Source organism: Talpa europaea (assembly GCF_964194135.1).
Source record: "Talpa europaea genome assembly, chromosome: X".
In the NCBI taxonomy this organism is placed as follows: domain Eukaryota; kingdom Metazoa; phylum Chordata; class Mammalia; order Eulipotyphla; family Talpidae; genus Talpa; species Talpa europaea.
Window position 1 is genome coordinate 40,364,134 of NC_140081.1, and position 18,323 is coordinate 40,382,456.

Genomic DNA, 18,323 nt, shown 5'->3' on the forward strand with positions numbered 1-18,323 from the left:
TCGTTAAAGAAAATGCACATATAGTAGGATACTTCAACAGCCAATCTCACCAATGGAGAGATCAAGAGAAAAAATAAACAAAGGCACTGTAGCCCTAAATAAAGACATAGAACTCCTGGACTTAACAGACATCTATAGGACACTGCACCCAAAGAAATCTGAGTACACATTTTTCTCAAGTGGGCATGGATCATTCTCCAGAATTGATCACATACTGGGCCACAAGACAAACATCAACAGATACATGAAGATCAAAATCATTCCAACTATCTTCTCTGATCACAAAGCATCAAGCTAGAAATAAATCATGAAAAGGAAACAAGGAACTCTCCCACCTCATGGAGATTGCAATCCATACTGCTAGAAGACCACTGGAATAAAGAGGAAATCAAAGAATAAATTTTATTTTTATAAGTTTATTTATATGTCCAATGTGCTATTGTGTAACAAAGCCTACAAACATATTTTTTTAAAGATTTATTTATTTATTTATACAAGCACTGGGTACAGTCAGAAGCACGGGAGGGTGAGAGAATTCACCAGAGCCAGAGTGGGGAGCAGAGCAGGCAGAAGGACCGAAGTACACTGCTGAGGGCAGCAGCGGGCCGCAGGAGAGGTCTGTGAGCCATGTGGGACCCTCCTCCAGTGGCCGGGGAGCAGCTGGGGATCGAACCAGCGCTGCAGAGACTGCAGGCAGCTTCGCAACCCAGCGCTCAACCGCTGCGCCACTGGGGAGGCCCCAAAGAATAAATTTTAAAAAATACTTTGAGTTGAAAAACAAGTAGGACACCACTTTCCAGAATGTATGAGATGCAGCAAAAGCAGTAATAAGAAGAAAATATATAGCAATACGGGCTCACATCAAGAAACAACTTTATCTCACATATCAGAGAACGAGAAAAAGAACAACAACAAAAAAAAATCTAAAAGCAGGAGAAGAAAGGAAATAATAAAAATTAACACAGAAATAAATGAAATAGAAATTTGAAAATCAAAAGGATCAATGAAACCAAAAGTTGGTTCTTTGAAAAAAATTAAAAAATAGACAAATCTCTAGCCAGGCTCACAAAGATAAAATGGGAGAAAACACATATAAATAGGATTATAAACAAAAGAGGAGAAATCATGACAGACTGTGGAAATCAAAAGAATAATCAGAGATTACTATAAACAGTTATATGCAAACAAATTCAATAATCTAGAAGAGATGGACAATTTCCTAAAATGATATAGTTATCCAAAGCTAGATAAAGAAGAAATAGAATACCTAAGCAGAGGAATTACAAAATTGAAGCAGTAATCAAAGCACTCCCCAAAAACAAAAGCCCAGGCCAAATGGCTTCACAAGTGAATTCTACCAAGCATTTAGCAATGAATTAGTACCTATCCTACACAAACTCTTTCAATAAATTTGAAAAGAATGAATACTACCAGATATGTTATACAAAGTCAACATAACACTGATACCAAAACCAAACGAAGCTAACACAAAAAATGAAATTACAGGCCAATCTCCCTAATGCACACTGATGCAAAAATTATCAATAAAATCCTTGCCAACAGAATCCAACAATGCATCCAAGGAATAATACACCACAATCAATTGGGATTTATCCCAGGGGCAAAAGTATGGACAACATATGAAAATCGATCTGTGTAATGCAACACATCAACAAAAAGAAGAATAAAAACCATGTGATCATATCAATAGATCTGAGATAGCATTCAATGAAGTCCAACATCCATTTATGATGGAGGACCTCTAAATTCTTGGGATAGAATGAACATAACTTAACATGATAAAAGCCATATATGACAAACCCATAGCCAATATATTTCTCAATGGCCAAAAGCTGAAGGCCTTTCCTTTAAGATCAGGAACAAGACAAGGATGTCCTCTCTCACCACTGTTTTTCAATATAATAGTGGAGTTCCTGGGCCTCCCTGGTGGAGCAAGGGGTTAAGCACCACACTATGAAGCTATCTGCAGCCTCTGCAGCATGAGTTCGATCCCTGGCCTGCGAGGGAGCTACCCACATGGTGCAGCAGACCTCTCCTGTCTCACCTGCTGCTCCCCTCAGCAATGTATTTCAGTCAGTCTGCCTGTTCTGTTCCCCACTCTGTCTCTGGTGAATCCTCTCACCCCCTGCATCTCTGGCCAGTACTCCAGCTCTGGTATGCATAAATAAATAAATCTTTAAAAAAAATACTGGAGGGACTCCCCAGTGGCGCAGCAGTGGAGCACTGGGTTGTGAAGCTGCCTGCAGCCTCTGCAATGCCGGTTCGATCCCCTGATGCACCCGGCCACCGGAGGAGGGTCCCACATGGCACGCAGACCTCTCCTGCCGCCCACTGCTCCCCTCAGCAGTGTACTTCGGTCCTTCTGCCTGCTCTGCTCCCCGCTCTGGCTCTGGTGAATTCTCTCACCCTCCCTCACTTCTGACTGTACCCAGTGCTTGTATAAACAAATAAACAAACAAACAAATAAATAAATACATAAATAAATCTTTAAAAAAAAAAATACTGGATGTCCTACCCAGAGCAAAAAGACAAGAGAAAGACATGCAAGGAATCCAAATAGGGAATGAAGAGTAAAACTATTACTATATGCAGATGATATGATAATATACATAAAAACTCTAAAAACTCCACAGAAAAACTATGCAAAATGACCAGTTTAGTAAAGTAGCAGGATATATAATCAACACACAAATATCAGTAGCCTTCCTACACACAATCAATCTGAAGAAGAAGAAATCAAGAAAACCATACCTTTTATAATTGAAACAAGGGCCTCCCTCGTGGCTCAAGGTATTTAGCACAGCACTATGAAGCAATCCACACCTCTGAACCACGAGTTTGATTCCCTAGCCAGCCAGGGAGCAACCCATATGGCACAGCAGACCTCTTCTGTCTCACCTGCTGCTCCCCTCAGCAGTGTGTTTCAGTCCGTCTACCTGTTCTGCTCCCCAATCTTTCTCTGGTGAATCCTCTCACCCTCCACACATCTGGCCTGCACCCAGATAAATCAATCTTTAAAAAAATATATATAATTGCATAAATAAATCAATCTTTAAAAATATATATAATTGAAACAAAAAAATCATATAAACCTAACAAAAGAGGTAAAAGACCTATACAAAGAAAACTATAAAACACTGTTAAAAAAAAATAGAAGAAGACACAAAGAAATGGAAAGACATCCCCTGCTTATGGATTGGAAGAATTAACATCATTAAAATGGCCATCCTACCAAAAGGAATTTATAGATTCAACACTATTCCAATAAAAATCTCAATGTTATTCTTCAAAGAAATGGAACAAATACTGGTGAAATTCATAAGGAACCACAAAAAAACATGAATAGCCAAAGCCCTACTGACAAAAAGAGAATGGAGGTATCACACTTCTGAATTTCAAATTATACAACAAAGCCATAATAGTTAAACCAGTATGGTATTGGAACAGAGACTGATACACAGACCAATGAAACCGAATGGAGAGCTAAGAAATAAAGCCACACATATATGGACAACTAATCTTCGACAAGGGAACAAAAAATATGCAATAGAACAAGGATAGTTTGTTCAAAAACTGGACCTCTTCATGCAAAAGATGAAACTCTATCACTATCTCTTACCATAGACAAAAATCAACTCAAAATGGATAAAAGATCTGTACATAAGACCTAAGACCATAAGATATATTTAGAAAATATAGGTAAAACACTACAAGACATACATCTCAGTAACATCTTCAAAGACTCATCACCCAAAGCAAAGAAAGTCAAGGAAAAGATAAACACCTGGGATTACATCAAACTGAAAATCTTCTACACAGCAAAAGAGACATTAACCCAAACAAAGAGATACCCCACTGATTGGGGAAAAAAAATATGCACTCCATACAACTGATAAGGGACTGATCACAAAGATATACAAAGAACTCACATGGCTCAACAAAAGCAAAATAAACAATCCAGTCAAAAAATGGGCAGAACTTAAAAGACACCTCTGTAAAGAGGAAGTGCAAATGGCTAACAGGCATTTGAAAAATGTTCACTATCCATTATAATCAGGGAACTGCAAATCAAAACTCCAATGAGATACCTCCTTACACCAGTAAGAATGTCACATATCAAAAAAAAACTAGCAACAACAAATGTTGGTGAGGATGTGGTAATAAAGGAACTCTCCTACATTGCTTGTGGGAGAGAAAACTGGTCAAACCACTATGGAAAGCTCTCTTTAGGTTCCTCAGTCTACTAAAAATGGAGCTACCCTATGACCCAGCAACTTCACTCCTAGGGATCTACCCAAAGGACACAAAAACATTGATTCAAATAAAATACCTCTACCCCTATGTTTATTGCAGCACTATTTATAATAGGTAAAACCTGGAAACCAACCCAAATGCCCCAAAATAGATGACTGGATCAAGAAGATGTGGTGTATATATATATATATATATATATATATATATATATATATATATATATATATATATATATAATGGAATACTACTTAGCAATCAAAAAAGATAAACTGATGTCATTGGCAGCAACATGGATGGAGGTAGAAGGAATTATGCTCAGTGAAATAAGTCAGAAGGAAAAAGAGGGGCTCCCCGGTGGCTCAGTGGGTTGAGCACCATGCTGTGAAGCTGTCTGCAGCCTCTACAGCACAGGTTCAATTCCCGACCAGCCAGTGAGAAACCCTCATGGTGTGGCAGACCTTTCCTTCCTCACCCGCTGCTCCCCTCAGCGGTGTCTTTGGTTCATCTGCTTGTTCTGCTCCCTGCTCTGTCTTTGGTGAATTCTCTCACCCTCCCGCGCCTCTGACCTGTACCCCAGCTATTGTATAAATAAATAAAAATATAAAAAATAATAATATTTGCAACTGATATTTTAAAAAAATGAATAAAATATTTGGAAAAAAAAGAAGGAAAATAAAAATATCGGATGGTTTCACTTACAGGAGGAATATAGGGGAACCAAATAAGACATCTGGGGAAAAATAATAACAGTACAAAACACAACAAAATAAACAGACAATTATAAATCAGAGACATCATGCAGGGGAGGAGGAGGGAGAAGGATCAGAGGAAGGGAGGAGCACCTGGGACTGTAGTGATGGTGCACAGGTGCATTGATGAAGGAAATTCTATGGGGACTACAACTGATGTGGAAGGGTAAAACAAATATTGTTTAAAAATTAACAATGATGTAAAATATATATAAAAATAAAGAAAAAAAGAAAAAAATAGGAAAAAGTCAACAAGAATCTGCCAAGTATAACAGAACAATTTGCACTTTTGCATAATTCACTACACTGTGTCTATATATATATACATATATATATATACAGAATTGTAATCATAGCAACATACCACTTTGTGTTTTGATTTTTAACATTATATCATAAATACTTCTCTATATTTCTAGAAGTCTCCCCAATAATTTTAATAGCTACATTATATTTCATCAAGTTAAATGTGCCGCACTATATATCTTATCAAGCTTTAACTTCACAGAAAAGCAATTTACAAAACCATCATCCTTTGAACAGTTAATGTTTCTCCTAATATACAGTTAATGTTTCTTGTTGCACAACACAAAATATAATAGTAAGAAAATGATGTCTTTGAGAAAATTACATATTTAAGGTTTAGGAATCTGTGCTAACATTTCTATCTGTTCTCTCTTCTCCAAAGTCTTCATTCTTCTTTTTCAACTTTGTTATATATCATGATCATTGAGATTGAGTGTTATTACTGCATCCCGAAGTTTTGACAGTAATGTGTTCCTTCCCTAAGACCTTTCAAATGGGAGCAATGAACAAATGTATTAGTATGTCCTGAACTAGCATTTCAAGGAATGAATGAGCTTTCCATCTTGGCTTCTATCTTCCAGCGTAGTCACTCACTAATACCTTTCCTTGCCCAGAACTGACTCCTTTATAGGACATCATTACCAATTTTTTTCCAGCTGTGCCTCTCGGTGTACAAGAGGGAGAAAAACTGGGAGCAAGGGTGAGGAAGTCTCTGCCTCCTTTCCTAATGTCAAGATGGAAATGTTCCTGCCAAATAATATGCTTACTGCTCTCCTTGCTCCATCTTAATGAAGAAAATTAAAAGTAGTGATAAGATTATAAAAAGAAAGAGAGAAAAAGTAAGAAGAGAGAGAGAAAGGCGGGCAACCCATGGAAGTTGCATATTAGGCAGGGAGGGACCTATATGAGTTATTGCTTATTTCCCTGTTAGTCAAGTAAAGCTTTCTAGGGAGGAAGAATTTGTGGAGCTACTTCAAAAAAAAAAAAAAAAAGGAGTGGAGGGCCTCTCCTGTGGTGCAGCGGTTGAGCGCTGGGTTGCGATGCTGCCTGCAGCCTCTGCAGCACCGGTTCGATCCCCGACCACTGGAAGGGGGTCCCACATGGTGCGCAGACCTCTCCTGTGGCCCACTGCTCCCCTCAGTAGTGTACTTCATCAGTCTGCCAGTTCTGTTTTCCGCTCTTGCTCTGGTGAATTCTCTCACCCTCCCGCGCTTCTGACTGTACCCAGGGCTTGTATAAATAAATAAATAAATCTTAAAAAAAAAGAGTGGAACTAAAAGGGTATTGTGGGAATAGAGGGTATTTATGGTCAAATATTGAATATGAATAAATGCAGGGAATCTTGAGCATATCAGTAAACCAGGGCAGCAATCATTAGTTAAATAAATGTCAACAGGTACAGAGTATTAATTTGTAAATTGTTAAATGATACCTATCTGAACTGGAGGTTGAGAAGAGATAAGGGAAGTGAGGTTTTGGTAGAGGTTGGTAAAGGGTACTGAAGTCAGGGATGAGGATATTCTAGATTATGCCTAGATGACCTAATCAGCAGCTATATTAGGGTAAACAAAGTAGAGGTAGGGAAAGGGCCAGAAGTGATTAGTCAGTCTTTACAATGAGGGGCTTAGCACTTATGAATGATGTTACAAAACTTACATTTAAATTTTAGGTGAAATAAAGTGGCCATAATTCATTCATTAACAAAAACATTTTTATGTGCTAATTATTTCTAATGAGGACAGTGGCCATTAGTTAAAAATCTATATCAGTAAGTTCAGATCAAAAATGTATGTTGAGGTAGTTCCCCTCTGACTGACAGTGTTGACTAAGTCTGATTGTGTTATTTCAGCATTCATGTATCAGTCCAAGAATCTCTTTTATGAGTTCATCCCTTTCATCAATACCTAGTTGTGTATTCATTCATTCATTTATTCACAAATGTATCCTGTACTCCAACCCGTTAAAAGCATCGTATGGCTGGACATTTATGGACTCACTGGCTGAGCTCATTCAAACAATCTTTCCTGGCCAGCTACCTTAGATAGTTAAAATATCTGCTTTAAGGAATGGGTTAGTCTTGTCATTTCCTATTCACTTTGGGATAGTTTTCCTGCCTGGGTATCTGTTGCCAAATTTTTGTCAATGTTATTACCACATTTTGGATTGGTCCTATAAGAAATAGAATTTTAGAGATGTGAATGGATTCAGTTAAACCAATAGCTAATAAAACAAGTGAAAATGTTTGTGTTTAACCAGCTTCTGTAAAGGGCCCTATGGCTTTTTGGGATAAGAAAATGATGGAAAAACTCAGGATTCTGTAGATGTTTGTTTGAGATCGAACTTTATTACTCACTGATTGAGTAGATATGAAAAATGGAAATGATTCATCCCCCTTTGCTTCATGGAACTGAAATGAGGCTTCCAGGTGTTTAGGAAGAAAAACCCTGAGTCAGGGATATCTTCAAACTGAGCTTTTCCTTTGTCTACAGGGCTACCTGAAACAATGCCGGAAGAGAAGGGACATGTTCAGTGATGAGCAACTGAAAGTGATCTTTGGGAACATTGAAGACATTTACAGGTTTCAGATGGGCTTTGTGAGAGACCTGGAGAAACAGTACAACAATGATGACCCCCATCTCAGTGAGATAGGACCCTGCTTTCTGGAGCATGTAAGTATCTTTCTCTTTGGGGATGGTTTTCAGAGAGCTTAGGAGACAGTAGGAGTGTCTGAGATATTGTCCTATTCAGCTAATCTCTCCTATGGTGGGGGATAGATTCTTCTCTGACCCTGATATTAACCCCCTTGCCAGGGTAAATAGATTTAGAAAGGTGCTGTGATTTGACCTGGGGCTCTTCCTTTACATTTTCCCTTTCTTTCCTCTTTACTAGCCAGTGGGAATTTTCTTCCACTTCTATTTTCCATTCTAATTGAATGCAGTTTCCTTGGGACCCACTGTTTTGGGAGGGGCTTTAAACTATTCACTACATGGAGAATACAGGAATCTAAGAAACTGGAGAAACTGTTGTCAGCAAGAAAGTAGGCCCCTGGAAGGCATTTAGGGAGAGCATTAGGGCAGGTGTTATGACAAGTATAGGAAAAGTGGAAACATAATTTATAAGAAGGAGCACTAGGAAACAGAAAAGTTTGAATTTGAGTCCTGTGTCTGGATTGACTCTGATTAATCTTGGGTTAGTGCCTTATCTTCTTTGGGCTTCCTCATCTGGAATATAAGGTTTCTCTGTATACCTCTGCATTCTCTAATCTTTTTGGACTCATTCATGGGCAACCTAGTCATTTTGACAACTCTTTCTCCCCTTTTTATAAAATACTTAAAGAGATAATATATGCATGATACAAAATTAAAATGACACATAAGAGTATGCAACTAAAAGTAACCTGTAAATTATCCCGTTTTGCTTATGGAAATGTGTATTGGAGGGGCTATTCCTAAAGACCACCCCTGTGTTCAGAGATTTTCTAGAAGGACTCAGACATGCTTATTGTTATGATTTATTACAGAAAAATAATAAAAAGGGAATGTATCTAAAGGAAAAGATACATGAGGGAAAATCCAAAAGTAACCAGGCATAAGCTTCTAACAATCCCTAGGAGGGAAGTAACAAGATGCTCTTAATTTCCATTGCAGTGAGTTATGACCACCCATGTGAAATGTGTCCACCAGGAAAACTCATTAGGTATTCAGTGCCCCAGATTTTTATGGGGCATTGATCATATAAGCACCCTCGGCTTAGGACCTACCAAAATTCTAGACTCTCAGAAGGAAAACAGTTATTCAGCATAAAACACATTGTTTATATAATTATACATAGTTAGATGCTCTTGTCAGGGCATCATGAAAGTGCTCTTGAGATCCAAGTTTCAAATGTCAGCCAAAGGCCAAACTTTGAAGCACATCTTCTAAAGATGGCAGTCTCAGGCCTGCTATGTTAACTCTTTTCTGCACTGTATTTAAACTGATTCAGCCAGTCCAGAAGGTATTTTGGCAGTATTCATAAAATTTTAGCATCTGTATGATCTAGAGATTCCATTCCTGAATATATATCCCAGAGAAATTCTCAGAGTCCATGAGGGAGCATTTATTTACAATGCTGTTGAACGCATGACGGTGTTGTGTATGGTGGAATGCAATTAGAAGCTACTTAGGTGCTTATCACAAAGGGAATGGAATGTGGGATTCTTATTTGGGGATATTATGTAGCAGGAAATGACAGATTAGATGCATGTGTATGGATATCATCAACATAGTTTTGAGTGGGAAAAGTAGAATATAGAGTATTGGTTCCAGTTAGAGCCTGAGTTAATCTGAGTTAATCCTCTTTCTTTAATTTATTTTATATATTTTAAATCACTTTTTCATTTTTGCACAATGTATGCTTTTTCATCTTGGTTATAGTCCCCATATAATTCCCACCCCCCTTGTTTTGACCGTAATCCCTCCTACCCACCCCACCCTCTGTAATGTGTGTCTGGCTTATAGTTGCATATTGATTTTGACTTTTACTTTATTATAATTAGCCTTTTTCCTGGTCCCTTATTTAGGTTTTCTAAATTCCTGCTATGAGTGAGACAGTATCTCTGGTCCCTACCAACTGGATACCAGTAGGACCACACCCCTGCCAGTATGACCACCAGGCATGGTCAAATGTCCCCTAGGGGTCAAAAAAGAACCATTGATCTATTAAATGATCATATGATTTTATCCTTTAATCTGTTAAATCTGTGGTGAATTTGGATTGAATAATTTTAATATATTAATTGAACATTGTATATTTGAGATAAAACCTACCCTGCCTTTGATATCCATCCATGGTGTTGCATTTATCAGTAGTCAGTTCTTTTTTTATTGTCTAGTAATTTTCTATTTTATAGATATATCACTCATTTACCAGTTCATTCTAGGATATCTAGGTTGTTTCCAATTTTGAATTGCTATGAATGAAACTGCTCTGAACATGTCTATACAAGTCCTTGTGAGAACATATGTTTTCATTTTTCATGGTTAAATACTTAATGGTGGGATTATTAGGTTGCATGGTGTTTAATTTTTTAAGATACTGCCAAAGCATTTGCTAAAGTAAACATACCATTTTGCATTTCCATTTCTAATATTTAGGAATTGGAGTTGCTCTCCATGGTTCTTAGTCCTTGGTATTATCAGTATTTTTTTTTAAATTTTAGTCATTTTAATTAGTGTGTACTAGTGTTTCACTATGATTTTAATTTGTTTTTCCCTAATGGCTAATGATGTTGAGCATTATTTCATGTGCTTATTGGTCATCTATATAAAATGTTTGGTGAAGTGTCTGTTCATATATTTCAACCATTTTTAAGTTTCACAAATTCTTTTTAATATATTCTATTTATAAGTCCTTTGTCAGATATGGTTCATAAAGAATTTTGTCACATTGTATGGCTTAGCCTTTCATTTTCTTGACAGAATCTTTGAAAGGCATAAACTTTTAAGTTTGACAAAATTGAATTTATTTTTTCTATTATGGTTCATGTTTTGGGGGGTCTCATACAAATCATTGCCTTACACATGGTCACAAATATTTTTTTTTCTGTTTTCTTATACAAGTTGTGCAATTTTATTTTTCATATTTAGATCTGTTATCCTTTTTTGAGCTAATTTTTATTATAGTACAAAATAAAGGTCATGGTTAGTTTGTTTCTATATAGTTATTTAGTTGTTCCATCACTATTTGTTGAAATATCTGTTATTTTTTCCAGTGACTTACCTGGGTATCCTTGTCAAAAGTCAGTTAATACTAGTAGTCTATTTTTAGGGACACTATTCTGTTACAGTGATATATGTGAATATTCATATACTAATACCACACCATTTTTGTTGCTGGTTTTTAAAATGTAAGATATAATTGTCATAAAACATTATATTAGTTTCAGGTGTACAGCTTAATCATTTGATATTTGTATATATTGTGAAGTGATCACCACGATAAGTCTGCTTAACATATAACACCATACGTAGTTACTTTTCTTACTATCTGGATTGTTGTAGCTTCTAGCAATTATTCAGAGCTAGTAGCGTAAGTCTTCCAAATTTTTTTTTTCAAGATAATTTTGGCTATTTTAGGTGATTTGTATTTCTATATAAATTTAGGAATCAGCTTGCCAAGTTCTACCAAAAAGCAAAAACAAAAATCCTGTCAGCATTGTGATTAAGATTGCATTAAATCTATAGGTCAGTTTTGGGGAAAAGGATGTATTTTCAGTTCCATGAATCTCTAAATATTTATGTATGTAGGTTGTATATAATTTCTCCCAGTATTGTTTTTATTTTTCATTGTATAGATAGCCATAGTTTTAAAAGTTAGTTATATTTGTTTGCTGCTATTGTAAATTATGTTTTTATTTCAGTTTACTGTAGTTTAGTATATGATATAGAAATACAATTGATTTTTATATATACTTTGAATCCTGACACATTACCAAATTCATTAATTGGTTTTAGGTGCTTCATTTCGTTTTTGTTTTTGTATTTTATCTCTCTCTCTCTCTCTAAATATATATATATATATATATAACATTTTATACTTAATCAGGTAATTTCTGAATAAAGACCATTTTATTTCTTTTTTTAAAGATTTTATTTTATTTTATTTATTTATGCATACAAGAGCTAGGGTACAGGCAAGAGATGCGTGGGGTGAGAGGATTCACCAGAGACAGAGTGGGGAGCAGAACAGGCAGACTGACTGAAATACACTGCTGAGGGGAGCAGCAGGCAAGGCAGGAGAGGTCTGCTGCGCCATGTAGCTCCCTGTCTGGCCGGGGATCGAACTTGTGCTGCAGTACCTGAGGATAGCTTCATATGTGGTACTTAACCCCTTGCACCACCAGGGAGGCCGGAGACCATTTTATTTCTTCTTTTTCAATATGTATGCCTTATATTTACTTTTCTTATTGCATTACACTGACTAGAACTCCCAGTATATTGTTACCTAGAAAAGGTGAGACCATGCATATTTTGCCTTGCACCTGAGGGGAGCACTCATTATTTCACCACTGTGAATGATATTAGCTTTAGTTTTTTTATGTTTGTCCTTTTATCACATAGAGTAAGTTTCTTTCTGTTCCTAATTAGCAGATGACTTTTATAACAAATGTGTTTTCTCAAATGCTTATTATTTTGCTTTTGTAGTAATCATATGATTTTTGTCCTTTAATAAATTATCATGGTAAGTTTGATTGGGATGAAACCCTTTCAATCATGGTCTATCATCCAAATGGTCTATCATCTAAATACTATTTTAAGTCTATTTATAATAACAGCATCTTTACCTTTTTGTCTACTAAATTCCATTGCCTATTTATTATTATTTTAGTTTTTTCATGTCTTACATTCTCAATTGTGAAGTTATTTTTGAATGTGTAATGAACAATGTATAAGGAAATGTATGGAGATATTTAAAACTTGGAAATAACCTCTAACTTATAGGAAAATTCAAAAACAAAACAGGAGAGTTCCTTTTTCTCCACAACCTCGACAACATTTGTTGTTGCTAGTTTTTTTAATATGTGCCATTTTTTAATATGTGCCATTTTAATATGTGCCATTCTCACTGGTGTGAGATGGTATCCATTGGTAGTTTTGATTTGCATTTCTCTGATTACAAGTGATGTTGAACATTTTTTCATGTGCCTGTTGGCCATTTATATTTCTTCTTCAGAGAAGTTTCTTTTTAGCTCTTCTGCCCATTTTTTGACTGGATTATTTTCTTTGTTTTTGTTATGTTGCATCAGCTCTTTGTAGATTTCTGTGATCAGTCCTTTATCATTAGTGTTGTGTGCAAAAATTTTCTCCCAGTTGTGGGGTTTCTCATTGTTTTGGTTATTGTCTCTTTTGCTGTGCAGAAGCTCTTTAATTTGATGTAGGTTGTGGAGAAAAAGGAACTCTCCTACACTGCTGATGGGAGTGAAAACTGGTCCAACCACTATGGAGAGCTGTGTGGAGATTTCTTGAACTACTAAACATAGAGCTTCCATATGATCCAGCAATCCCATTCCTAGATATTTACCCATTTGACACAGAAACAGTAATTCCAAAGGGCACCTGCACCCCTATGTTTATAGCAGCACTATTTATAATGGAAACAACCCAAATACCCAAGAATAGATGACTGGATCAAGAAGATATGGTACATATACACAATGGAATATTACTCAGCAATGAAAAAAGATAAACACATGCAGTTTGCAGCAACATGATAGAGCTAGAACGGATCATGCTCAGCAAAATAAGTCAGAAAGAAAAAGAAAAAATATACATAAACACACACATACATACACTCATATATTGTTTTCCTTGGTTATTTCTGTTTTACTTGCATACATCACAGTTTCGTTATCCTTTAATGCTCTATTGTGTTATTTCCTAAGAGAATTTCTTTGTAGATAAAGTGAGCCTCTGGATGATGTGATACTTTCAAACAGAAATTTACTTTATTTTCCAAATTTTCTAGGTTTCCTCAGTGGTAGAATTTATCTAAAACAACTTAGTCTTGCATTGCCAGAAGTGGAATCCCTGCCCTATCTCATTTTATGATGCAGTGCCAGGATTTTATAGCCATTGTGTGTTTTACTGGTATCAGGAGCAGTCTTCCCTTTTCATCCTTCCTTTACAGAATGTCTTTACTATTCAAGACTTATTTTTCTATATAATATTTTGATCAGTCTTTCTAATTCCCAAATAACTCATTTAATTTTATTATTAAATTATAAATAAATTTAGAAAAGATTGACATTGTTCTCATTGCACTATTCATACATAGATCAGGGCCTGGTTTTCCATTTCTTTTGGAGTCCTCAGTAGCTTTTACCTTTCTTTCCATTTTTTCCTCTGCTCACAGCAAGATGGATTCTGGATATACTCTGAGTACTGTAACAATCACCTGGATGCCTGCATGGAGCTCTCCAAACTGATGAAGGATAGCCGTTACCAGCACTTCTTTGAGGCCTGTCGCCTCTTGCAGCAGATGATTGACATTGCTATTGATGGTTTCCTTTTGACTCCAGTGCAGAAGATCTGCAAGTATCCCTTACAGTTGGCTGAGCTCCTCAAGTATACTGCCCAGGACCATAGGTAAAGTATTGAAGGAGGCAGGAGTGAGGGAGAAAGCCTCCTCTACATGTCGGTCCTTATTGAAAATGTACACCCTTCTGCCTTTTCTGAGCTCAACCTATATGCACAATGGGATTGATATAATGTTCTTGGTTACCTCACAAAGCTGGCATGTGTGTAAAGTAAGGAAGTCTTGTGACAGTTGCTTGTAAAGTTGTAATCAGTATGCACACAGAATTGATATTCATCATCACCATTGTACAGCCTTCAGGGAACTTATAGCCTAGTCTTTAGTCCTTAAGTCAGTCAAGTGAGTCAACCCAGATGGAATAATTATTCAACTGCATATTCTGCTATGCTTAATAGATTTAAATAACTTGTTTTGATCTTAGATTTCTTCAGCAATGCTGCATCCTTGTTCTTCTTCAGACTTTTCCACTTTACTCTGCCTCATCCCAACTACACCTTCCCCTTAGTCTCAGATAATGACTGGGGGAAAGGGCTTTAGACATTTCCTGAGGTTTAAAAATATTTTTCTTGTATTTTCAGAGAAACAATAAAAAACCCCAAGAAATCAAGCTTTCCTGAATGGAAATAATCCCTCCACCCCCTACCAGTAAAATATATGCTGGAAATAATCTCCAGTAATGGAGATGGTCTACAGTGAACAATCTCCACTCTTTCATATGCTTTGCTTCATGATCTAGACCCCTCATTCTATTTTGACCCTGCCTTTAATTATCGTTAAATCCCTGCCTTCTATTGGTATTAAATCCCTGACTTTAGAATGGTTGGCTCATCATTCAGTTCTTTTCGATTGAGCATTCCAAGAAGAAAGAATGCCTTTGTCCAATTTCCTTTAGTTTTCTGCATGATGCAAGGTAGAAAAAGTTAAGGCCAGCTTCTTACTTTAATTTGACTCAATGCCAGGTTTCTATGGAGATGAATTCCAGACTCTGTTGCATTAAATCACGGGTGTGTGCCAGCTGATTTTGTTTATGTCAAGCTTTAAGCCAATCCCTGGATTCATTTTCATGTTTATATTGTTTCTTTAACAAATCATTTTTCCTACACTTCAGTGGTTCTGGAACCCTGAAAATATTTCAAATCAATGTGTAGCCCTGTATTCTCCCTTTTGTGTGAGGAATACTGACTATAGTTCTCCTTTTCATATGGTGATGGATGCAGGTAGAACAGGATATTGAAAAGGAGAATTCAGCTTCTTCCTCACTGATTCTTACTTTACTGGCTGAAGGATTGATAGAGGTATTCACTAGACATGAAATCTGAAGGTGACTGAACCTTACTTGAATGGATTTATTAGCCTATTGCCAGCACTGAGTTCCAACTTTTCTAAGGATATGGTTTCTAATGAGAACAAATATGAGACTGAATAATCCTAAATAAAATTAAGTATATTTAAAAGTAAAATAGAAAATATTTTATACCTAAATTGGTAAAACCCTTAAAGGAAAATCTTTTACTCAAATTTTTCCATTCTAAGGCTGGAAAATACTGAGTCAAAAAGTAAATCAATGGCAAATCAGGAACAGTATGGACGGTAGTCTGGGAACCTAGATTTCAAAGAGATTTCAGATGATTTTTATGCTCAAGAAGGTTTGTGAACTATTGTAGTAGGTAACCTGAAAGACCTCTTCCACTTCTGCGAGCCCATGATGTCATGAACCCAAATGACCACATTTCTGCTGTAGCCTTCACTGGAATGGATATAAAACTGGAATATACAGGAAGTGCCCCCCTGACTCGCCATTTTCGAACAGGGATCTGTGCATCCAGAACCCACCTAGACTGTGTGGAATTGGGAAAGGGCTGTCCCCACAGGCAGGGGTGAGATTAAAATCCCCTACCTGGCCACCAGTTGGAGCCCAGAGGGGGATCCAGCCACTGCCGGGGCAGACCACAGGTGCAGGGAAGTTCCCCCTGACTCTCCATTTTAGAACAGGGATCACTGCGTCTGGAACCCACAGAGACTGTGTGGCTGGAAAAGGGCTGTCCCCACACCCAGACATGAGCTGAAGGCCCCCACAAGCCAGTTCCTGCCTGGCAGAGAGTTGGAGCCCAGAGGCGGATCCAGTGATTTGGAGCCCATTGGGCAATGCAGCCACTTCAGGGCAGTCTGTGCAGCCTCAAGAGCCGCCTCTGGAATTAAACAAATACAGAAGGAGGAGATTTTCTGGGACAGCAGCCATTAACATATCCATAGTATGACTTCCCTACTGGAATTCTGGCATAAAGGATTGGACTCTATTGGACAACCAGTTTCTGATATCCCAGAAAGAGCACCCCAAAGAGTTGCCAGACAGTACCAGCGACACAGAGTCCCAATGCATAGGACAAATTAGAAAACAAGCAGCAGGGAAAAGAAAAGCTACAATCAACCAAGACACACCACAAAATGAAAAACACCAACAGATAGCAACATCAGTGACTTGGAAGAACTTCTGAGCCTTCCAGAGAGAGAATTTAAAATTGTCATGATTAAAACACTGGCAGAAGTCATAAAGAAAAACAATGATAAGGGGAAAATAATCAATGATCAGAAGAATGAAATTGAGTCCCTAAAGAGGGAAGTGAAAGAGGTGCAAGAGATCAAAGGATTAATGAAAGAGCTAACTTACTCTGGAAAAAGCAATGAAAGCAGAATAGATTAAATGGAAGAATGAGTAAGTACTTTCAAAATCACAGAAATAAAAAGAACTGAAACAGAAAAGGAAAGCGAAATATGAAGGGAAAAGAATGAAGAAAGACTTCAGGAACTATATGACTCCATGAGGAAAGGAAATATAAGATTTCCAGGAATCCAAGAAGGATAGGGAGAGGCATAAGAACAGAGAAAATATATAAGTAGATAATTGAAGAGAACTTCCCAAATATAAAGAAGGAGCTGAAACTAGACATATAAGAAGCAAGAACACCAAACTTCCATGATGAAAGGAAAAATACAACAAGACACATAATAGTAAAGCTCCCATGAATACAAGAAAAGGAAAAAATAATGAAGCTGACAAGAGGGAAAAAACAGATAATATACAAAGGAAAACCAATCAGGCTGACATCAGACTTCTCTGAAGAAACATTATGGACAAGGAAAGAGTGGAGGGACATAGTCAACAAACTACAAGACAACAAATGCCAACCAAGAATATTCCATCTTGCAAAGCTTTCCTTCCTCTATGAAGAAAGTATAAGGACCTTCCTAGACAAACAGAAAATCCAGAATTTCATTTGACTAAATCCCCACTCCAAAAAATACTACAAGGAGTCCTAAAGTCAGAACCAACAGAGGGATGAATAAGAACGAAACAAGACCAAAAAAAAAAATATTAAAAAATAAATAAAACAAGAGAAAAGACAAACAAAATGACAAATACAGATGCTAACATATCAATATTAACTCTAAATGTAAACAGACTAAACCCTTCAATAAAAAGACACAGAGTAATAGGTTGGATAAAGAAACAAAACTCAACATTTTGCTGTCTCCAGGAAACACATTTAACTACAAAAGATAAAAATATACTGAAAGTTATAAACAGGGCAGGAACAGCTATACTTAGACAAAAAAGATTTCAAACTCAAAAAGGTAAAAAGAGACCCAGATGGTTACTACATTATGATCAAGGGGACAATACTTCAAAAGACATAACACTCATTAACATATACTCACCATATGAGGAGCACCAAAATATATCAGACAACTATTATCATATCTGAAAACAGACATTAGAGAAAATACATATGTAGTGGGAGATTTCAACACACCACTATCATAATGGATAGATCAATGAGAAAAAAATAAGTAAGGACACTAGAGCTCTAAGTAAGTATCTAGACCTCATTGGCTTAACTGATATCTATAGAGCATAAA

General features: G+C 36.7%; 1 protein-coding gene across 4 annotated transcripts in view; it reads left to right on the forward strand.

Annotated features, from left to right (window-relative positions):
- Nucleotides 1-18,323, forward strand: part of ARHGEF9 (Cdc42 guanine nucleotide exchange factor 9) — a gene marked incomplete at both ends in the record, with an annotated part of 371,843 nt that overhangs the window by 211,527 nt on the left and 141,993 nt on the right. For all 4 annotated transcript variants that reach the window (XM_084259305.1, XM_084259307.1, XM_084259306.1 and 1 more), the window contains 2 exons: nt 7,820-7,999; nt 14,223-14,455. In XM_084259305.1, the coding sequence (XP_084115431.1) occupies nt 7,820-7,999; nt 14,223-14,455 (413 nt within the window). The remainder of the gene's footprint in view (nt 1-7,819; nt 8,000-14,222; nt 14,456-18,323) is intronic.